The 24,036-nt window shown below is 40.8% G+C and overlaps 1 protein-coding gene across 1 annotated transcript; it reads left to right on the top strand.

Moving 5' to 3' along the window:
- Positions 1–2,319: 2,319 nt before the first annotated feature.
- On the top strand, positions 2,320–22,298 carry CDC20B (cell division cycle 20B; the record flags this gene model as incomplete). The annotated part of the gene is made up of 10 exons (XM_080638270.1): positions 2,320–2,455; positions 4,070–4,191; positions 7,642–7,741; positions 10,320–10,430; positions 12,066–12,262; positions 13,130–13,224; positions 16,140–16,368; positions 17,424–17,549; positions 18,278–18,395; positions 22,135–22,298. 10 exons carry the CDS (start codon positions 2,320–2,322, stop codon positions 22,296–22,298), a joined length of 1,398 nt encoding a protein of 465 aa, XP_080494396.1.
- Between the last annotated feature and the right edge of the window lie 1,738 nt (positions 22,299–24,036).

Below are 24,036 nucleotides of genomic sequence, written 5' to 3'. Positions count from 1 at the left end.
CAGCTGTTCATAAAGGTTTTCTACAGCACACCAGGCAAAGAAAACCTGCTTGCTGATGCACTGGCATAAGGGAAGACAGTAAAATGGTTTTTGTTTTTGAAAGGGGTGTGTGTGTGTGACTGATGATGGAAGATGGGTTGCTTTTCTTACTGCTTCTGGATAAGTGGCAACTAGCTGTGCTGAGATGAAAAGATTGAAGGTCTGCACGAGAGAAGCGTGAGTTAGCTGAGAATTTCAAGTATAAGCTAGACAGCTCCAGTGGTGTTCTGCTGATGCAATTGTGAAAGACACTTTGAACTTCAGAGCCACACAAGTCTGGTGTTTTACGTGTCTTCATTTATTGTTGTACATGTTAAAGATGTTTGCCTGTTGACCTTAGTTTCTGAAGGTAGATCAACATGTAGTGGTTACAACAAACAAGTTATGGGAAAGAAAATATTCTGTCTTCATGTCTTCCTTTACTCAGTTCTTCCCTTTTCCCTTTCTGTTCATTTGCTATTTCCTTTCTTCCTCTCAGCTTTCAAGATTTTGTTTTGTCTTCCTCACATGCTGACTTGAAAAGCAAGTTTGAATGTGTTTGATTTCAGAAAACCCATGCAAGATTCTGGTGTCTGTCTCAACAGCTTGTAATCAGCATCTAATATTATTTCAGAGATTAAAAAGGACTTTGTATATTATAAATATTTATTGGAGTACCTAATAATGATCCAGAAGCCTATTATACTTCCTGTGCTTCCTTACTGTAGTTATTTTCACATAAACGTTGCTTTAAAACTGTCCAAAAAACCAAAATATTGTGTTCAATATTACCTAGGTTCTTACATTTCAAATTTTGATACACTCTTATGTTTTATATTTCTCTGACATAAATTGCTCTATGAATAAACTTGAAATTAAGAAGGGAGGGACTCCAGAGGGACCTGGACGTGCTTGAAAGGTGGGCCCATGCAAACCTCATGTAGTTTAACTGAGCCAAGTGCAAGGTACTACACCCAAGTCGGGACAATCCACAGCTACAGGCTGAGAGGAGAAGAGATTCAGAGCAGTCCTGAGAAGAAGGACTTGGGGGTGTTGGTCAACGAGAAACTGAACATCAGCCAGGTTCAGTGTGTGCTCACAGCCCAGAAAGCCAACCATATCCTGGGCTGCATCAAAAGGAGTGTGACCAGCAGGTCAAAGGAGGTGATCCTGCCCCTCTACTCTGCTCTCGTGAGACCTCACTTTGAGCACTGTGTGCAGTTCTGGTGTCCTCAGCATAAGTACATGGAACTGTTGGAACAAGTCCAGAGGAGGGCCACGAGGATGATCAGGGGACTGGAGCACCTCCCTTATGAACATAGGGTGAGAAAGTAGGGACTGGAGAAGGCTGCGTGGAGACCTCATAGCAGCCTTCCAGTATCTGAAGGCGGGCTACAAAGGTTGCTGAAGAGGGACTCTTCATTAGGGACTATAGTGATAAGACCAGAGATAAAGGGTTCAAACTTAAACAGGGAAGTTCACGTTAAATATAAGGAAGAAGTTCTTCCCTGTGAAGGTGCTGAGACACTGGAATGGGTTGCCCAGAGAAGCTGTGAATGCTCCATCCCTGGCAGTGTTCAAGGCTTTGAGCAATCTGCTCTAGTGTGTGATGTCCCTGCCTCCCCAGCAGGGAGTTGGCACTAGATGATTTTAAGGTCCTTTGCAACCCTAACCTTTCTATGAGTTTATGGAATTTAAATCCGTAATTTAATATTTATTTAGTATGCCTTAATGTATTAAAAAGTATCAGATAACATTAAAAATAATAACATGAGAAGTTGCAGTGGTGATAAGATTCAGAAATCAGAAGAGACTGAAGCCCTCCTTTGGGTGAGGATCAGAAAAAACAGCCTGGTTCCAGACAGCTAACATGTGGGTTTGCCCAAATGCCCGTTCCCCAGGAAAGACAAGGTCCATGAGCCTATGCTAAATGTCTGAAGATGCCTTGGGTCTTTCATAGGCCAGTGCTGAAGCCTGGTGTGTAAGTAACACAAATTCAGTCATTGCTTTTTTTCTCTGCCACAGGTTTTCTGTGTTCGAGTTGATTCAGGGGTGCTTATTAATCCAGAAACATGTATTTCTTTCTGGTTTTGTCCACTTGGGTGACCGACTGCCAGCATCCATTTCCATGGCTTGTGCTCTGTGGTGACCAGCGCCCACGTGGCATGGTAAAGGAAAACCTGAGACAGCGTGAAGGGACGGAATGATACTTAGTCATGACTAATTTCAGTGTTTCATCTCCTTCCCCTTGTGCAGGACCCAGTGGCCGAAGGGACCACGTACTCCGGGTTTAAGAACGCCATGAGGAGAAAGCTGGCGGCCCGGGCTCCTCTGGCCAGCAGCCCCCTTGTCACAAGATGGCAGCAGCGGCACGCTGGAGGAGGTGTCGGGGGCCGCGGCGCGAGCTGGCTTATCAGCGGCCCGGGGACCACGGCAGGTCAGACCGGGCGCGGAGGAGCCTTCCCGTAGGGGTGGCCTCGTGCAGGGACTTCGGAGATAACTCTGTGTGGGGCATTGGTGTGAGACGTGCGCTGGTGTGTTCCCCGTGTCCCGCTGTCGGGCTCTGGCCATGGCAGCGTGCATGTTCTGGGCAGCAGCCTGTGCTGGCCTTCACAGGCAGAGCTAACGCAGGACAGGAGTGCACTGCTGTCGTGACAGGAAAGCTGGGCCACCTTGGGGTTTCTGTGGCCAGTGCACAGCCAGCATGGGACAGCAGGTCATATGGGCAGCTGGTATCAAGGGGGGTGAAAGCAAGGAATGAAAAGGAAGTCTTATCCCAAGCCAAGTAATGCCGGTTCCAGACCAATCTTTTTTCCTCTAGGATGGGGCTGTATTAGACTTGGTTTAAGTTGCACTGGGCTGTAACTGCACAGGGCTTGTTGCTGCACCTTCATATCTGGAATAGTTAACAGTAAGTGACAGGAGAGCAGCAGAATTCATACAGGCCTTTGTCCTTCACTTCCTTCTGCTTCTCCTTTGCCTTACACACAGCTACCACAGACTTGGCCAAAACTGCAGGACTGGGATCAGTGTCCATGCCTGATGCAGTGTAGTGTACACTTTCTTACGGAGAAGCTTGCCCTTGTTATTGTCTCTCCTTCAAAGTGTAAAGCTTCAGCTACTGACAAAGGGACAGTAACCAAGGAATGGTCACGCTCAGTTCACCTCATGCAGAGACTTATCTGAGGGCGGTTCAGAGCAGAGGTCAAGCTTTCAGTATTCTCACTTGGTCTGGAGAAGAAGTGACTGAAGGGGAGGCTGTTTGTGTCAACAGAGGGAGCTGACGAAAAGTTAAGTGAGCCTTTGAACTCATTGACTCCTACTTTCAAGCAGCACTTAGGGAAAATGAGGAAGGGTTTAAATGCTGCATGTAGGAGAAGAGCTTCCAGAAAGGTCTAGGGAACTAAAGACAGCTTATTTCTTGATTAATAATTGAAATCTTTAGACAGCAAATAAAAGATGCTGTTTAGTGTTTAGAATGTATACCTATGATGCTATGGCTGTTAGTCAGAAAGTGCAATTCTATCTTCTGCTAAGCAGAATACTAGAGCTGTTCAATAATACATGCTAACTCTACGAAACTCAGGTTCTAAAATAAGACGAAGTCTTCCCTACTTCGGTTTCTAGAACAGAAAGTCCTGCATGCTGTCTGTACAAGCAGTGGTGAAAGCCTATATGGCTATGGGAAATTGGATATTGATTTCCTATGGGGTAGGATCCTGTGTAACCAGCCAATATATCTAAGACTGTATGTGAGCTGCAGTAGTAAACAGACGCTTTTTATGAAGGGAATGATCAATCTGACCTTTTTTAGACAACTCTTTTAGGATAAAATTAATAGTGCTGTAGAAATATCTCTTTAGCTTCACTGACAAAAAGAAAGCAGGGTAACTGGTTCAATTGTCAGTATTTGCATTGTCCCACTTAGTGTATCAGATCTGCATTTAGAGTACTAGTACTACAAAATCAGTGTTATTCTGAAAAGTACTTGACAAATATCCCTGTATATGGCTTTAAAAGGAATTGTTACCATTAAAATTGTGTTTTCCAGTGACATCTCAGGTGCCTAAGGAACTCTCCAGCATAAAAACTGTTATGACTTTATCTAGCAGACATGCTGCAGCAGGCTTGGAAGGGAGGAATATCAGGAGAGCTGGAATGGAAAAGAAACAGGTGAGTAATGCAACATTGAAATGCACAGGTAGGGTATTTTCTTTCCTGTTTTTTTTTTTTTTTTTTAACCTTATTGTGGGCCTGGAATCTGTTATGTGGGTACTATCTTACTGACTTGGAGAACAGTAACATGAGGAGGTCCATTTAAGAAATGTCTCCTAGACGAATGTCAGGAGCAATTCCTTCATTATTTATTTGATTCAGCTTCTCTTCCCTTCCTCCAGGTTATTGTCCTGCAAATTAAAATCAGAACTAAGCTAATGAACCCCTCAAGATGCATTTGTTACCTCTGGGGGAAAATGTGTATTGTAAAAAATATGCATGAAAAGCATGAATGACTCAGTTTTCCACTTGCTTTAATAACCACTATGTCCGAAGAAGGTAATTTCTTCAATTTTGCAGTATGTAGCTGTTCATTTTGTCATGAAGACAGAATGAAGTGCTATGAAAAATTCACAAAAAAGTAGTTTTTGATTTTATTTTTCAAAAGAAATTTTTTTGTCATTACAATAGAAGGTCAGCATCTTGGCCAAGGATAAAAGAACACATGGAATCTGCTTAACATGTGAAACAAGCTTCAGATCATTTCTCATGTAGGCGTTATTTTCTGCATGTGTACATTTTATCCCTTCAGTTTTCCTAGTAGACACTCACATAGCTTTTTTTTTCTTTAGATATTATCTGTTGCTTTTTGGTCATCTTAAATAAACTACGCTCCAGCCACCCACCTCTTTCTGTTCACTTACCGAAAATTTTCTGTTCATGTGTAGCATGGTGATACTTGTCTGTATTAGTAAAAGTTGCTACCATAACATTACACTCTAAACCACTTCTTTATTTTAGCTATCTAATTGGTGCAGTTAATATATTAAGTTGCAAACTTTTAGTCAGTGACGACACTTTTTCTTGTGCTCTCCTTTCCTTGACTGTACCAGTTGCAAAGTCACTACTGAGGATGCTGATAGCTGTTTTCAGCTCCTTTCAACAACAATGCTTTCTTCTTTCCTGTCCCCCTCCATGGTCTATGAATTTCAGAACTGTTTAATTAAACAACTCAATGGGTTTAATAACCTTAGTTGAATCTATCTGACAGAGAAATTTAATTTTTTTTTTTTTTGAGATAAGAACTTATTATAAAGTAATGTATGTAAACCATTCTTCCTTAAAATGTAGTGTCTTCTGAAAGATGAGTACATGTCACTGTCCTCGCTCTAAGTCATAAAGTCGTAAAATGGTATAGGTTGGAAGGGACCTTAAAAAGTTATGTAAACCACCCCCCCTACAATGAGAAGGGACCTCTTCAATTAGATTGCTCAGGGTCTCTTCTTTCCCAGGATGGGGCATTTACAGCCTCTCTGGGAAACTTGTTCTGTTGTTTCACCACAATTTTTTTATCCCCAAAAATGTCTTCCTTACATCTACATTGAATCCACCCTCTTTCCTTGTCCTGTTGCTCAGGCCCTACTAAAAGTCTGTCCTCATCTTCTTACAAGCCTCCTTCAAGTATGGAAAGGCCACAATAAAGGCTCCCCAGAGCCTTCTTTTCTCTAGGCCAGTTTTTCCATTCACCAGTACCTCCAAGTCCTTCTTCGCAGAGCTGCTCTTAATCTCTTCATCCCCCAGCTGGTATTGATTCTAGGGGTTGCCCTGGCCCAGCTGCAGGACCTTGCACTTTGGCTCTGTTGAACGTCATAAGATTCATATGAGCTCACTTCTCAAGCTTGTTCAGCTCCCTTTGAACGGCATCTCATCCCTCAGGCATGTCAACTTCACCACTCAGCTTGGTGTTGTCTGCAAACTTGCAGATGGTACACTTGATCTCACTGTCTATGTCATTGATGAAGATACTAAACTATACTGATCCCAGTAAGCACTGTGTGTCAGTCTTCCATGTGTCAGTGTTCCATCTCTACAATGAAGTTACTTACCTAGTCACTTACCTGTGATTTACAAGCAGGAGTTGAGCTAGAACTAAGATACTCGATTTCTACATGAAGGTCCACAACCATTTCCTTAAAGTGTGATTTGGGGGTCTTTGGGGTAACATTGTGGGATGACCAAATCTCAAGTTCTTCCTGACACCACTTGGAAGTCAGTCCAAATCTATGAATCTTCTTAGACATAGTAATTGGTGACTATTTAGTTTGTGCTGCCTTGAAGCATTAAAGGATGGGATGCATTAAAAATGAAGTCTTTCCACATTCCAGTGATTGTGTGTGGTCTCCCTGTGGGACAAAAGATTACTTCCATGTATACACAATCAGTTTTGCACAGAAATATCTTCACTTATTTCAGAGGGACACAGATCCAAGCTATCTGACTAGCTTTCTGCCAAGTTGTCAATATAAATTATACAGAAAGTGCCTCTCAAAGCTGAAGGCCTGCTGTATAACAACTGGGATATATAAAGGAGGAACACTTTTTTTCTGGTTGTGTTTTTATGAGACATTTCTTATCATGATTGCAACAGGGTTTTGAAGAAGAGTAACACTGAGTGTGCTTGGAAGCATAGGTTTCACAGGCATTGGAGGAAGAGCATACTAATCTTAAGTGGTCGGTGAAAGCATCAGCTGCATTTCCATCTGACTGTAATAAAGAATTACAGACCAAACAGACAACTGGCATCAAAGCATTCAACTTGGCGCAGACTGTGAAGAAATGCATACTGTTAGGGATTGGTGAAGAGATTCCTATCTTGTGATCTAAGCCTTTGCCTGAATCTTGGCTAAAGGCCTAAGCTAATTAAAAAAAAATAAAATTCCAGTAACAGTTCAGATCTACCTTTTCTCATCTCTGCTGCATGATCTGTTTCTTTGACACCCCAGGAAATGATGAGACATCTTGTAGGTATTTTCATTTTCATATTGGAATACTGATTTAAATAATGGGATCATATTGTCCATGCTCTGGGACCCTGGTTTGAGAAAGGACTCTGATGTCCAGTAGGTCTCATGCTGGAATCAGTGGCCCTGCAGTGTCTACACCACAAACCCTGTCTTCCCTCATAGAGCCAGCCTGAGTCGTCTTCCGCATACTGACTGCATGCAGAAAACATGGTGGTGTTTGCTGGTAAAATTAGCCCAAATGCTAATTCAGAAGAGGACAAGAGCACACTAAGGTTTGGCAGGTGACCTGTGGTAGTACCTACAGCCATATAGGCCTGAGACCTCTTCCACTGCTCAGATGGCTTTGTTCAGACAGGTTTGTTAAATTTTCTGTGATCATTAGCAGCGAATAGATGTTTTATGAAAGGAAAGATGGTGGCTCAAGTTAGAGCACATGATTTGGGCAATGGTATTGTTACTGATTGTCCATCCAAAAGATATCATTTTGAAGCTTTTTGTAAAAAGTGTTGAACTCTTTGAGGACATTTATGTTGTCCATTATGCTAAAATACGTTTTTGACAGATTCATTGATTCTATCGTGTTTTCTCTTCATTGCATTGACAGAAATGTCCTTCCCAGCTTCCAGTGGTCCAGGACGTTGGATATAGCATTGCAGAAAGAGGTGACATGAAGGTCTGTGAAAATACCAATTGCACCTGGAAGGGTATGTTCCATTACAGCAAATATGTTTGTGTGTATTGAACAGTAAGATACAGCAGGCTGTGTCTACACAGGAAAAGCAAGTGCATCCTGTTCCAACAAATATTACAGGATAATACAAAGTGGCTGAAATCTGTGCTGTGCTGCTCAGGGCTATTTCTAGAGTTCCCCTGCCTGTGGGAACTTCTTCCAGTGTGGTTAACCCCTAGTATTTTACCTGGCTCTCCTTTGGGCTCCATCTGATTTAAGCATTGATGGCTTAAAACATTAATTTTCTTCTAGCTTTTCAGTTTCAGAACCCTACAGATAATGTAGGGTTGTGCTGCAGTATGGGCACAGGGTATGTATTTCATGGACTGTTGAGTACATGAAAGTGCAAGACATACAGAGATGATGGGGTCTTGTTTCTCCTACCTGTAAGGAAAGGTAGGTAAACTGCACTGCCTGTGGTTTAATGTGCTGGGGAGTTGGTTAGTTAGGTCTAAAAGATTTCTTAGAAATGAATGAGCGTAAGAGAGTGTGAATGATCAGGTGATGGAAAATAAGGTGGGGTGTGAGGAGCTAACCTGTGGAATAATACGGATATTCTCAGAGTTATTTGAATGTGAGGCAGTTCATTAAATATCAAACCAATATTTGTTGTGTTCTGTCTTGGACATAAGATTTGATTTGGTAATCTGGCTATTTCTGTATATGGTGGGTTCTTAGCAGTCCGGGCCTGATTCATGCTCAAGTGAAAACAGTAAAACCAGCTTCTTTATTAATCTGTAGTTCAGCTCTTGTAGAAGAAGTTGGGGGCTACATGATAGATTTATATATTCTGTTGTTCTTCTTCATGCAAATAAGACTAATTTCAGAGCAGTCAATAGCAACAGTAGAGGAATTAGTCACAGTGGTTTGTTTTTGTTTTGTTTTCTTTAATGGCAAATGCATGCAGGTATCAGGAATACTGGGTTTTATCCCACCAACCTACTTGTTGATCAGGTGGTCTGGTGTGACAGTACTACTTACCATTTCTCAGGTCTCATTTTGAGAAGTGAGAGAGGCATGTGAGAGCCAAAATCCTATCAAAAGTCAGTGCTATCTGCTAGTGCCCAGGCAAAGTAACACAAAATGGTGTAATGAAACTTAATTTGCACTAATTAAAAAGCCTGTTATGCACATTCGTGTGTCTGTGAATTAGTGAATGAGCTGAAAGAGTAATCAGTATGAATTTGGGTAGATGAATTACTCATGAGAGAAGAGTAACTTGAAATGAGTAACAGGGATAATTTCATCCTTCATATCTCACTTCTCAATTAACAACTACCAGTGTTAAAGAAGAAACAGATTTTCAGAGTGTTTCAGAAGTGCTGCTATTGAAGCTGTGACAATTAAGTGCTTTAATTTTCCTGAATTATCTTACTTGGCTGGGTTCAGAAAGTTTTGGTACAGTTTGCAAGAAATAACTAAAAAATCTAGCTATTAGAAATACAGATTTTTCTGTACAGAGAATTCTGTACGGAATTCCTTAGACCTTTATACAGTTAGAATGCAGTGTTACATGTCCCACTGGGCAGGTTTTCCTTGATTGTTTCACTGCACGAAATTTTAGATACAGAAGAAAATCACTGTGGCCTGCTTCTTGCTCATTTTCAGTCTTTATTTGTTATTTGGAAAGAGAGGGGGTACCACACTTGAGAAGGGAAACATTTGTTGTCTGGCAGAAATGAATTTTGGATTAGGGGGGAAGACTTGCGACAGAGTAGGGAAGAGCTGCGTGAAATAAGCTCTCCACAATTTGTCACTGGATTTCCATATAGGATGTTTATGTGTGTGTTTAAGTTACATTTACAGTGAGGAATTTTTTTGAACAGAGGTTAGTTGTAAAGATAAATAATGTCTTCTGACTGTGGAACTTTTGATACTAAATATTCCTCTCTGGAGAATAATTCAAAAAGGAAGTCAAAACACAGAGAAAAGAGCAGAAATGTGGATCTCCAGCTTTCTGCTCTGCACATTACTGCAAGGTAATTTCTTACACATAAAAATCTGACATGAGATGATTCATAGTACTAATGATCTGCCTTTTTTTAGTGTGATGTTTAGGAGCCCCTGCAGCATAATATAGATGAAGACTACAGAGGGTGACTTTTCTGCTTGCTTATACTTGTATTCGCTTTTGTTTCTCGCATATGTGTTGTCACAAACTTTGTGTGCTGTGATCAACGTCATGTGCTTTAACAACCTTTTCCTTTGGTTATGTGTTGATGAGGGAGACCTTTTGGTGAGAAATTAACACCAGAAAGCAAAAAAGATAATTGCTGTATGAGGGCGTTTTGAAGTGGGAGAGCACATATAAAACATTCTGCTGCTAACAACTTTGACAGAAAACTAAGGCAAAAAAGACAAAACCCCTCACATTCTGTATTGAGCTGTGGTAGAATTTAAGCAAAATATAACGGATCCTATTTTCTGTTCTAGCTGACAAAATCCATGGAGGATTGAAAAAGATTGTAAAACTACAATGAAAGGCTTAGGCCTGAGAAGAACTGGTGGTGTTTTGCATTACTGATCTGTGTGTGATGAATCTTCAAATACAGGGTGCCGAGGGGGGAACCAAAATGAGTTTAGAGCTGTTACCAAGATGAAACTTTCTGTACCAATGGAGCTAGAAGTGAGGCTTCATATTACTGGCTTGCGCAATGATTACTGTAAGTTAATTTCTTCTTTGTGGTGGTTTTTGCAGAGATTGGGAATTCTTATGTGTTTTTCAAGAAAGATGGCAAAGGTGTGTCCCCTTCACATAAAATGGAAGCTGTGGGACATATGCATGGTGTCATTTATCTTACAAGGGTGCATCTTTGAAAACCGCTTGTCCCAGGATGTAGACTTACTGATCAAACCCTAGAATGAGTACTGCCTCTCATGCAGTTTCCTTTGGTTGTTGATCTCAATACAACTTTCAGGTCAACCCAGTATACTTACTTCTGCTTAATTAAGTTAAACATTTCAGCTATCAGCTTTGGATGTCTAGCAGCCTGTCAACTCAGCAACAGCTTTATTGACCAGATTTTGACATCTCTTGTTCTAGGAGGTATCAGTGACATTGTAATTTGGATGATAGATACCTTCTGAACTAAATTTTCACTTATGTCTTTGGTGGTGCACAAGCAAAACATTAAACAGTCTCAAGTTACACTTGAACACAAATGGATCTCCAGTCTAGAGCAGCAAATACATGTTTTAACATTTAATTAACATCTAATGAGCAACTCTGTGAAAGTGTTCTAATTGTCCTTTTGAGGATTTTTTCAACATATCTTTGCAAATGCTCATGTATGTCTATGGACAGGACAAAGGTTTGTTTGTGTGATTTACACTGGTTGTGCATAAAGTATGCTCCAAGGCCAACTGCAGCAACAGAAATCTTTGGAAGTGATTTTTGGCTGCGACAACCAGGACTGCAACAAACAGCTGACTGATATAGTCAACTGTTCTTCAAAGTGATTTTAGTTTCCAATATATGATGTGAGATCTTGGCCTGTGGTAAAAGTCTTCTGTGCTTCAGGTGTCATGCAAGATATATTTTCAACTGCCCTGAGTGCACAGCTGAGGATTTTCCTTGACATATATGAATGTACTGGATTAATATTAAACGTTCTATACCAACTTCTGTCGTACCTGCCATAGCAGGATGTTGAAAGGCTAATCACCAATGACTAATGACTTGCTTTGCCAGGATCTGCAAGTGCAGTGTACCTAGCATCAGGGGCAGTGGGAACAGTATTTCTGTTTTACACTTGATGAGCAAGCTCTGAAGGTGAGGAGCAGAATTTGTCTAATTCCTTTCTGCATTTTTTCTTTCCTGTTCTGTGCAGGGTAAATGTTATTAACCTCAGGATATAGGACAGACTGTAGCATATAGACTTTATCCTGTGTCTTTCTCAATAACAAGAATTACTTTGGAACGAGGGTGTTTTGGGAACAGTAGCTGTTGATGGAGGACCCTCATTTCTGGTAGCAGAAATCTGAGTGAATGATGTGGTGATCCAAAACGCAGGATGAGAGGATAAAATATTATATTGGGAAAGCTGTAAGTCAGATCCTGCTATACAAACATATGAGTTGTTGAGATCAGACTTATGAAGACCTTGGCTTGTTAGAGAGACTCTCCTTCATGTAGGAGGAATACTTGTAAGTAGTGTTTTCATAGAAACATTCTCTTGCTATTTTTCCACAGCTAAATAAAAAGAAAAAACAGGCTTCTCTTCCCCAAACCATACTCCCTCTGTCCCCATCCTATTACCTACAACTTCTGGCAATAATTCTTAGTAGCTTTCTTCTAGATCTAAATGTACTGGACTGGAGCCTTGAAAATCTCATTGCTATTGCTGTAGGACCTGCTGCACACATCTGGAATGGAGGAACTCTTCAAGCCATTGGAAGCATTGATTTGAATTCCAGTTCCAAATACATTTCCTCTCTAGCTTGGATAACAGAAGGAACTTGCCTTGCGATTGGCACCAGTGATGGAGAAGTGCAAGTACTAGATAATTTTTTCAGTCTTTCTCCATTTTTAGCCAAAGTGGTCACAAGACAATTTGATACTGTGGTGTTTTGGGTTTTTTTTTAAAGTGGAAACAAATAAAAAAGATGGGCTAAACTATAGAAGAACTCTGTGGGACACAATATATAGCACTCCCTGTGCAATATATAGTACTCTACTGAAGGGCTTAGTGACATCCAGCGTTATCTATACGTAGGGGAGCTTCTGAAGCCACTAAGTTGCTGATGACCTAATTAATGATTCAGTTGCCCAGAGACAGTCAGATTTTTTTTTTTGCCACCAGTAAGAGGAACTCTTATGAAGTTATTTTACTCAGCACAGCCTATTTTTTCTTGGGTCTGTGTTGCTAAATTCACTGCAGTGATCTATGCTTTGAGATCGCAATCCAAAACTTTCCTTACGGATTCACATATGAGAATTTGCCTTTAATCTGATTGTACATGTCTCAGCCTGCTGTTATAGGACAGTCCTATTGTTAAAAGATTTTTGGGGCACTTTGGCTGAGATGCTAGATGATATGAGGACCTACCTGCTGCAGTCCTGAGTCAGCAATCTGAAAGTACTGAAGACTGGTGCTTTCAAGTATGGACTTCCAAACACTGATATGTTAATGAACAGCTTTGAACTCAGAGACATGTATTCCCTTCAATCCTGTCTGACTTCAGCATCACTGATATAGGTGCCAAAATTTGGAAATACTCCTTACTTGTGAAATAAATGAGCTTGAGATTGTCCGTATTCTGAATCAGAACTGGACAGTGGCTTACTTGCAAAAAAATTAACAGAACAAAAATATTTTTTCTTTTTGTTGTTAAATTTGAATTTCTTGTTTTGGATTGGCAGCTGTGGGACATTGAAACCAAAAAGAGGTTGAGAAATATGTTTGGTCACCTGTCCGTGATTGGAGCTCTGAGCTGGAATCATTATATTCTGAGCAGGTGGGTGGTATAGTATATTCACAGAAACAGCACTGCTGCTTTTACTTACACAAATGTCCTATTCATTTTGGCTGTTTTCCTTGGCTTTGCTCAAAAGTGTTTTATTCTGTCTCTCTACTTATCAGCCATCTCAGAAATCATATGTAGATTTATTGCATGTAGGAAAGCAGCCAAATGGGATTTAGCCTGCCTCTTTAGTCTCAGTTTCTTACTTTCCTTCCAGAAAACTGTCACCAGTTGCAGAATATCGCTAGGCTTTGCATTTGTGCAAAGCCTCAGATTGAAATGGTGTCTCCATTTGGTCTGGGCTCCCAAAATTGTAGCCTGCCCAGTGCTGGGCAGGGGGCATGTAGTTTAGACTGCCCCTCTGCTGATACCAAGACTGCATCTGTCTTTTGAGATGCCCACTGAAACAGCTGCTAAGAGTTGCACACCTCTTTAGCTGTGTATCTACAAGGGAAGGCCATCTCACTGCTATCCAGGAGGTTTGAAGTGCTTGACTTTCGCTTTGCCAAAGGTGAATTTTATACTAGCTGGTATATATTTAGGGCTTATTTCAATAAGGGGACTGGTAATTCATCATGAACCTGTGAACTTGACAGATTAGGTTGAGATAATGTTTATTTCTTTCGCTAGGTTTGAAGCTAACCGGTTCATTCTAACATTAGAGCAGAGTTAAAATATCTGTATAAGTAGAAAAAAGATGTATGGTTAATATTCATTGCTAATAAAATAAGAGTAGCATTGTTACAGTAAATGTCACTGGACAATTGATAATTTGGGATTACGTACTAATTCCTGTGGTTAAAATAGTCCAACAACACATCATCATGAACTGTAAATAAATTTCAGCACCATAAATGAACTCACCACAGTATTTTTGTCTTCTCTTTGCCTTTAGCAAAACAGATGCCATCTTCTGTGTTTAAAGCAAGTAATTCCGATTTCTTTTTATGCTGAGTGGAAAAATGTCCTTTCAGCCAGGATTCTCAGGAGCCCTGTTCCTTTCCACTTAACACTACTAGAATTACTGAAATCCTTCATATGGCCAACACAGGCAATTCAGTTTTCTTTCTTTTGGTGTGGTGGTTTGAGCTCAGCTGAGTACCAAATGGCCATCAAGATGCTCTCTCAATTCCCTTCTCAGCTGGATGGGGGAGGGGAAAAAATAAATTTGTGGGTCAAGATAAAGGCAGTTTAATAAATAGCAAGGGCTGTGCATAGAAACAAAGGAAAATACAAGATTTTTTCTCTACTTCTCATCAGCAGGCAGTGTCCAACCACTTCTTGGGAAGTAGGGCTTCAGTACCATAAAGAATGTTCCAGAAGATAAATATCATAGTAACAAATGCTCCCAAATCCTCCTCCTTACTCTTATCTTTTATTGCTGAGCAGATTTCGTATGGTCTGGAATATCCCTTTGGTCAGTTTGGGTCAGCTGTTCTGGCTGTGTCTCCAACCATGGTCTTGTCCAGCCCTGGTCTTGGTGATGTGGGGAATGTTGGAGAGACAGCCTTGATGCTGAGTGAGTACTCCTCAGCAGAAGCCCAAACACTGTGCATTACCAACAACTTTCTAGCTACTAGTAAGGAGCACAGTGCTATTGAGGGCTGCTATGGCAAAGCTAGCTCCATCTCAGCCAGGCACAAGGCACTGAGTTAGATTTTCTCCTTATTATTTAGCAGGAAAAATCTATCTAGCTCTTTGGCGGGCAAATGGTGATGCCATTGCATATAATGCATGTATTCACATGTATTTTCATAGGTATTTTCCATGAAGATGTCTCTGATACTCACTTGAGCACTGCTTGGTTGCAATCTTTCATGGTTTTTTGAACTTCAAGAGAATTGGAAAGTCCATAACACAAGCACACCAGAGTGGTATTTTTTGCAGTCAGTCTGTTTTGTATGTGCATTTTTTGAGCTTCCAAATCACTCAACTGTATCTGAAAAATCTTTAAGACCCAGTACAGGATAGTCATCAGTCATTATTGCCTTAAATTAGTTTACTGTAATAGTCAGGTACCTGTTTCTTAGATACCCAGAAAGATGGTATTGAACTTGCTGATGTTTTCAGTGTCATCGTGACAGTTGGAAATATGAATTTCCAGCAGGAATCTCTTCTATTTTGTCATGTTTAATGTAGGTAATATCCTTAAAAAAGCAGGAAAAGAAAATGCACCGCAATTGCAATTTTGCAATACTGCAAATTTTCAGTATTCTCAGTTCCAATCTGCTGTTGATGTAATGCCTATGTCTGGGAACTGAGCTGTAATAGTAGCTGTGCTTCCAGGCAGGGTATTTCCTCCTTCGTTTGGTAAACTGATGGTGTTGGCTGTAGAACCCTGCATTCACTTCCTAACAGGCAATTACTGCAACAGTGTCAAGCTGTACAGATCTTCTTTAAGCCTTGAAGTGGGAGGCAGGAAGGAGTAAAGGGAAGGGACAGAACCAAAGAACACCCAGTTAGTTGCTAGTAAGCCCTTTCCCAGGGCAGTGCAGTTTTAGAGTGCCTCTGTTGGGTGTGGAGGCATATCCGGCCTTGGCAAAAATCATCTTGTGAAGTGATTTTTCATGAAGAACAGGAAATAGTTTACACTAAATGTCTTGACAGTTGAACAGGGTGCAGATTAGTGCCATACAATGCAATGTTTCTTTGGGAAAATGAAAACCACAAATGACAAGTATTCTGCCTGGCTTGAACTGAGCAGCTCTTTGGCTCTTTTCTGTTGTCAGTCACCCCTGCAGTCAGGGTGTGCTTTTGGTGCTTGGTTTGTGTTTCCTTTTACTGAATTACTGTTGTTCTGCAGACACATTTCATTCTGATGTGGTTTGCTTCTGAAACCATTGAAGAAACATGAGTGTGATGATGTAGCTTGTCTTCTTTAAACCCATGCTGTCTTTTCTCATCTACAGTGGTTCACGACTAGGATCTATTCATCACCATGATGTTCGGGTTGCTCAGCACCATGTTGGGACTCTTTGCCAAAATAAACAAAGCATTTGCAGCTTGAAGTGGTCACTAACCAACCAGTTGCTGGCAAGTGGGTCTAGTGATGGTATATTGAATATCTGGCCTAGTGACCCTGGTGTGAAATTGCAGTCACAGCCACTGAAAACCATACCACATTCCTCAGCAGTTAAGGTATATGGAGAAGGAATGTCTGTTTTTCTGTATTTGTTCTCATGAACAAATGTGTTCATTTGTTGATGTGGATGGTTAGGTAATTTTTCAAATTATTTCACTGATTTGTTAGTTTCTTCTCCCTGTCTGTGATGCAGTTAATTTTAAGACCAGTTCTCCTTATTCCAAATAACAAAGAAGTTTGCTAGGGCTTTGATTAGGAAATGTTACTGGATTACTAGGCCTTTGTAAATATAATGCCAAACAGAAGTAAAGTTTACATCCTTCTCTATCTCTCTGCCTTGCACAAAGAAGTTTTGAGACACAGTACTTAAAAGTTAATAAACAAGATCTTCCAATTTTTTGATTTTTGGAAAATTCTCTCTGCTGCAATTAATTTAAATATGAGGTTTGTTTTGTGTCCTGCCCATATTTTCATGTAACTGTTGCTAGGAAACAATCTGAAGTAGTAAACTGGATATGAGACAATTAAAGATTCATCATCTTTATGAAGTCCCAGTCTGCGTGGGAGAGAAGATAGGTATTAGTAATAAGAAGCAGAAGAGTCCAGCATTTATAAGCTGTTTATCCTCCTGAAAGAGTCTGACGCTGGCCTGAAGTGCTGGGGTTAAAGAGTCAGAAACAGGTGGAATTGAGTTCTTAGTTTTCTTCGGTTGAGTCTGAGCCTGAAGGCAAATCCTGAAAATATCTCAGAAGAAACCAGGTCTCTTTTAAGCCCTGTGAATTGTGGTGCTTAGGCTTCTACAATGACTTAGGCAGTAAGACTATCCTGCTGGGTTCTTCCAGTTTTGAGGAGTGAGTCTGTAGCCTGTGAACTTAAGCAGAGAAGATGGAGTTTTATGAGCATGTGTGGGACAGTGTAGACTACTGTGAAACAATGGCAAGGGAAGCACTATTTTGAGTTTTGGGATCCTACATTGCTGTGTGTGTACATTCTAGGTGCTTGTTGCAGTTAATTTTTCAAACTAGGCTTTTAAGCAAAAACTACTGTTTTTCCAGCTAACCTCCTAGTCTAGTCTGTTCTGGTATCTTTTCTTGTCTTTTTTTTTTTTTAGGCTATGAACTGGTGTCCTTGGCAGTCTAAAGTCCTTGCTACAGGAGGTGGAATGAAAGATGGGATTTTGCGTGTCTGGGACATTAATCATGAGAAAATAATCCAAAGTGCAGCTACAGATTCTCAGGTGAAATGATGGAATGTCTGCATAGTTAGGCTGTGCTCTTCTTGTATAGCTGTGCTCTTCTGGCAAACTCCCACTGCCTTTAAAGGTGGTTCTGTGGTCAGAGAAACAGCAGGATTTTCTCTGGATGTGCAATTGTTCTACGTTCAGCACAGCAGTGTGTGATTAAACTCAGAAGCAGTTTGTTGTTTCTTATTCACCACTTCTGTCTCCACATAGAAGTGACTGAAGAGGAGGTGGTCTTGCAGCCAGACACTTCTCATAATCTTTTCCTTATTGGAAGTAATAGTTTTGGCCAAAATTCTTGATGTGGAGAGAATGTTGAGGAAGAGGGAAGGTTCCCAGAGTGCTGGGGTGAGAAGAGGTGTAAGAGTCAGAGGGCAAACATCTGTCTCTGGAGTTTGAATGTTAGGAGACAGAGGAACAGATTTTCATCTGGAGTAAAGGAGCATAACTGTTGATTTTCCTGGAGCTATTATAGCTTAGCTGAGGATGTCTTCCAAGTGCTTTCATATTATGCTGATAGACTATTGTCACATTTAGGTAGGACAATAAGGCAACTGTACTTCCAAGTGGTGTAAGGAATTAAATGATCCTTCTAAACAAGTAAATATTTTGCTGTGACTATTTCACAGTAGCTTGTTTACACATTGTAGATAACGTTTCAGATCCACTGAATAGTGTATATTGATGCTTTCTGAAAACTAAAGCAGAATTTTAAATTGCAATAGATTTGTTCCTTGCTCTGGTTACCCAAAACCAGCGAACTGATGACTGGACATGGCCTTCCTGGACATCAGATGAAAATATGGAAGTATCCCATACTTATCAATTCATCAGAACTCTATGGCAAGTATTTCAGTTAGTAGTTTTAATTACTTCAGTTAGCTGTCTGTCTAACCAGTGTGTTTTTGCAACTGCAAACCTCATGCATTTATGTGAAATAAGAGTTAAAAGAGCAGTCACCTACACATCCTTCCTCTGCCTACACAATGCATTCATGTGCACAATCCTGATTCATGGGATTGTAAAGGTTGATTTATTAGAGTAGTATTCTAAGCTGCTTCTGTAAAACTTTTTTGTTTCAATGATGGTGTTATCTCCTATTATTTCTAAGGCAATCCCAGGTGAAGGATGTGGATTTCCACTTCTCCCTAAGGCTTACTAGGCCTGGATTGAGTGTGGTAATGTTAGGTTGCTTCCAATATATTCTAGGCTGATGGCCTTCTAGGTAATATGAACTAGATTTAGCTCTTTGAATTTGCAGCTCATCATGCAAGGATACTGAACCAGCTTCCAAATGATATTTAAAGTAAATCACCATGTGTTATTTATTGCTGCCTGGGTTTTAATGAATGAGTGACTGTGAAACAATGTGGTGCAGCATGTTTCCCTTGTTCCATGTTGACAGCTAGAGGAAGGTGGAGATTCCTTGTGTCATTGTGTAGGGATACATTACACATAAAAGTTGTTCCTTGCTATTAGGCCTTCTTGTTTCTGGTCCTTGCTGTCACTCCTATCCATTCAGTTTTACTTGTTTCAGTGTTAACTGAAGTGATCCAATAGAAGTGTCTGAAGTTAAATAAAAAAACCAAATCTCTTGTGCACTGGCTGCATTTTCTTATGTATGGTTGGTTTTTCATACTCACTGACAAGATGTGGTCAAAGAAGCCTTGGAATTTCAACCAGGGACTTGAGTGGAACCAGGGACTTGTCTTTAGTAGTAGCCTGTAAGACGAAGGCACAGAAGGGTCAAAGCAAAGATGGATGGAAGAGAAAGGGCAGCAGAGACAAACGTGGATCTGGTTACACATTATCCTTGCGTAATGCTGCTTGTCTGTGTTGCTTTTCCTTGCTTATCCCTCCTCATTTATGTACATCTTTTAAGGCAGTGTCCTGTGTTGCTATGAGAAATTATCTGGAAGCTTGAGGTTTCACAAATCTTTGTAAGTCTTCATTATATTACATGAAATGAAAACTAGATTTAATCTTACCTTTGAGAATTGAACTTGGCTAGGGATGTTAAGGATAACAGGAAGGGATTCTATAGGTACAGCGAATAAAAGACAGACTAGGGACAACTTAGGCCCCCTCCGGAAGATATCGGGAGAAGTGGCTACCCGGGATTTGGAGAAGGCTGAGGTTCTTAATGACTTCTTTGCCTCGGTCTTCACTGGCAAAGGCTCTGACCGCACCACCCAAGTCTTGGAAGGCGGACGCAGGGACTGTGAGAATGAAGAACCTAGGCCCACTGTAGGAGAGGATCTGGTTTGAGACCATCTTAAGAACCTAAACATACAGAAGTCCATGGGACCTGATGAAATCCATCCACGGGTCCTGAAGGAGCTGGCAAATGAAGTTGCTAAGCCACTGGCCATCATATTTGAAAAATCATGGCAGTCAGGTGAAGTTCCCGACGACTGGAAGAAGGGAAATATAACCCCCATTTTCAAGAAGGGGAAAATGGATGACCCAGGGAATTACAGACCAGTCAGTCTCACCTCTGTGCCTGCCAAAATCTTGGAGCAGATTCTCCTGGACGGCATGCTAAGGCACATGAAAAACAAGGAGGTGGTTGGTGACAGCCAGCATGGCTTTACTGAGGGGAAATCCTGCCTGACCAATTTGGTGGCCTTCTACGATGGGGCTACGAAACTGATGGACAGGGGCAGAGCAGTTGACGTCATCTACCTGGACTTGTGCAAAACATTCAACACTGTCCCACACGACATCCTTGTCTCTAAATTGGAGAGACATCAATTTGATGGGTGGACCACTCGGTGGATAAAGAACTGGCTGGATGGCCACACGCAAAGAGTTGTGGTCAATGGCTCGATGTCCGGCTGGAGACCGGTAATGAGTGGTGTCCCTCAGGGATTGGTGTTGGGACCGGTCTTGTTCAACATCTTTGTCGGTGACGTGGACAGTGGGATTGAGTGCGCCCTCAGCAAGTTTGCCGATGACACCAAGCTGTGTGGTTCGGTTGATACGCTGGAGGGAAGGGATGCCATCCAGAGGGACCTCGACACGCTTGTGAGGTGGGCTGATGCCAACCTGATGAAGTTTAACCATGCCAAGTGCAAGGTCCTACCCCTGGGTCGGAGCAATCCCAGGCACGGCTACAGGTTGGGCAGAGAAGAGATTCAGAGCAGCCCTGCAGAGAAGGACTTGGGGGTGTTGGTCGATGAGAAAATGAACATGAGCCAGGTTCAGTGTGCGCTTGCAGCCCAGAAAGCCAACCGTATCCTGGGCTGCATCAAAAGGAGCACGACCAGCAGGTCGAAAGAGGTGATCCTGCCCCTCTACTCTGCTCTCATGAGACCTCACTTGGAGTACTGTGTGCAGTTCTGGTGTCCGCAACATAAAAAGGACATGGAACTGTTGGAACAAGTCCAGAGGAGGGCCACGAGGATGGTCAGGGGAGTGGAGCACCTCCCCTATGAAGACAGGCTGAGAAAGTTGGGGCTGTTCAGCCTGGAGAAGAGAAGGCTGCGTGGAGACCTCATAGCAGCCTTCCAGTATCTGAAGGGGGCCTACAAGGATGCTGGGGATGGACTATTCATCAGGGACTGTAGTGACAGGACAAGGGGTAACGGGTTCAAACTTAAACAGGGGAAGTTTAGATTGGATATAAGGAAGAAATTCTTTACTGTGAGGGTGGTGAGGCACTGGAATGGGTTGCCCAGGGAGGTTGTGAATGCTCCATCCTTGGCGGTGTTCAAGGCCAGGTTGGCCTTGGGTGACATGGTTTAGTGTGGGGTGTTCCTGCCCATGGCAGGGGGGTTGGAACTAGATCATCTTAAGGTCCTTTCCAACCCTAACTATTCTATTATTCTATGATTCTATAATAGTGTATGGAGTAAAACCTTTACCATATAAGTCAAATGCATTAGTAATTTAATGAAGCTGGAGTGTTACACATCATCCTGTTTCCTATTCAGTTTACTCATCTGCAAAAGAAACTAATTTTCATGAACAAAAGACCAGATAATTGTTACACATATGTTCCTGCTTATGAAAGCTCTTAATACTTTTCTGTAAGCAATTGAATATTGGAAGAAATTGTGAATGTATCAAAATACATTCAGAAAAAATACTGTGATGGATAATTGTGAAGTGGTTCTAAATCAGCCTCAAACACCCTTAACCACATGAGTTTTACACCCAAAGAAATGAACAGATAAATTGTAACTAAACACCATTTTTAAATCTTCCTCCAAAATGTTGAAGATTTCAGCTAACAATGACGAACCATCAGCAACTGTTGGGTACTTTAGTAATTGAGGTTGCCTATTACTGAGCAGAGCAGAATAACAACGGAAAGACAGTAACCTTTTTATAGCATTGATTCCTGTTTTCCTATTCACTTTACTTATTGCCTTCAGCTCATTCTTAATGTGAACATATTCTATAGATAATATTAGATATTATTAGGTAATAGAGCTTCCCACATCCTATGCAGCATGTTTTGCTGCTGCAGTAAAAGTGGAACAAGCCATAGTGTGATTGCGGATGGTGAAAATGACTGGCCTAATTAGCACAGAATTGTGATGTATCTTTTGTTTTTTGTATGTATTTTATTTTACAGGTCACAAAGGGAGAGTCCTCCACACAGCTGTGAGTCCAGATCACAGCAGGCTTTTTTCTGTTGCAGCTGATGGAACATCTTGTCTGTGGAAATGCCATGAGCCTGGGGAGAGCAAGCACAGCAGCAAGGCTTTTTCTGAGGGTTATTTGAGCTCATTTTTCTGACTTCTTTTACTTGAAAGCAAATGATTTAAATGTATTTACCCCATTCAATAATTCAAAATATGTGTGTTCCTTCCAATGGCAACATGGCAAAAGATAGTACAATTTTTTTCAAGAGAAAGCCATTTTCCTCATCAGTCCATAATGTGAAATATTAGTAGCTTGTCTTACTTACCCTAGAGGAAAAATATTCTAACTCTGAAGAATAGCAGCATATTTATTTTCATTAAACTAGCAAGTTTAATGAAATCCACCCTGCGCCAAGTTCCAGCATAAAGTCGTAGGTCCTGCTTTTAGCTGTGATGCTTGTAAGTAATTTTATATCATTTTAGTATCTCCACTGGAAATCACGTGCAAATGTGTATAAATTGCTTTGAATCATTCAAAGGCTAGGATAAGCAGAGACCACTTCAGGGGTCTGTATTGTTCTATATATCACATAGGTCATGGTACAGAATCTGTTTAGATATTTGTAGAGATCTGGGTTAAATATGTAACTGTAAATAGATATAAATGATTTCTTGGGAATTCTTTATTGTTTTCACAGTGGTAATAATAAGTAGCTTAATTAGCAATCTGTCTCCATTGGATTTTGATTTTTTTCCTTTCCTTAAATCCACCTACTATGTTTGACAATGAAAATATAAATAATCGCTTCGTAATTCTATTATTAGGCATAATTATGCGATCAACTGGTTAATAAGCTGGATGGACGTAGTTAAGCAGCACACTGTTTTGATCAAACACAACAGTTCATTCGTTCATTCCTCAAGGGTACCAGTTTAATTCTGTGTGACAGCAAACCTGGTAGCTGTTGCTTTCTTATGAGTTGTATTTAGTGGTCCCAAGAGCCAAGCATCTTGGACTTTAGCAGACATTTGCCTGTGTAAGACTTCTACACTGTCAACAGCTGAGTAAGGATGTCAGGATTGGTCTTCAGATGCTATTCAGATGCAACTTAGTAGTGTTATTCAAGACATGTTCTATCCACAGATGTCTTTGGAGCTTTGCTTTTATTGTTAGGAGTGACGAGAGGCAAGTGGTAAGGATTCACTCTTGCACCTGTATATTAGAAGCCCTGTGAGCTCAGAAACTCTCATTGTTTTGTTGTTTTTTTTTTTTTTTCCTGGAAATGTATATAGATTATTTCCTGTAGGTGGGAAGAATGGGAGATTGGGGGAGTAAAGCAGTGTCAGCCCATGGAAAATTACACTGTAATCGAATGAAAGGAGATAGGATACGTTAGCAGGGATGCAAGTATCTCTGGAAATGAATGTGAAACTATCATGACTTTAGTTCTCATCATTTTTAAAACCTCATCTTCTGCTGTTCGTAAATCACATGGTTGCTAACTTCACATCTGGAAGGCTAAGACCATTTTTTACCTAGTAATTTGCTACTAACCTGCTGGTTTCTGTGGTCATCTGTGTGGTCTTCAAAACAGGTTAGAAAATGGGAACGTTGAATATCATTTGAGAAATTACTACCAAGAAGCTGATGTCTAAGAATGGGAAATAACTTGCACTGTGCCTGTCTTCTAATATGAGTGTGTTTGTTGCAGTAAATTTTATTACATGTTTAGAATCTGACTTAAAATACTCAATCTGATTTAAATATTAAAACTGGTATTTTAAACAATTTAAAAAATGTTCAAAACATTCTTTTCTCTCTTAAATGAGAATAAAAGACTGAAATTAGTCTCTTCACCCATTTTTTTTTTTTTTAATTTCCCCAGAAATTC

Source organism: Psittacula echo (assembly GCF_963264785.1).
Source record: "Psittacula echo genome assembly, chromosome: Z".
NCBI lineage: Eukaryota > Metazoa > Chordata > Aves > Psittaciformes > Psittacidae > Psittacula > Psittacula echo.
Note: the sequence above shows the minus strand (reverse complement) of the source record. Positions and strands in the feature narration are given on the sequence as shown.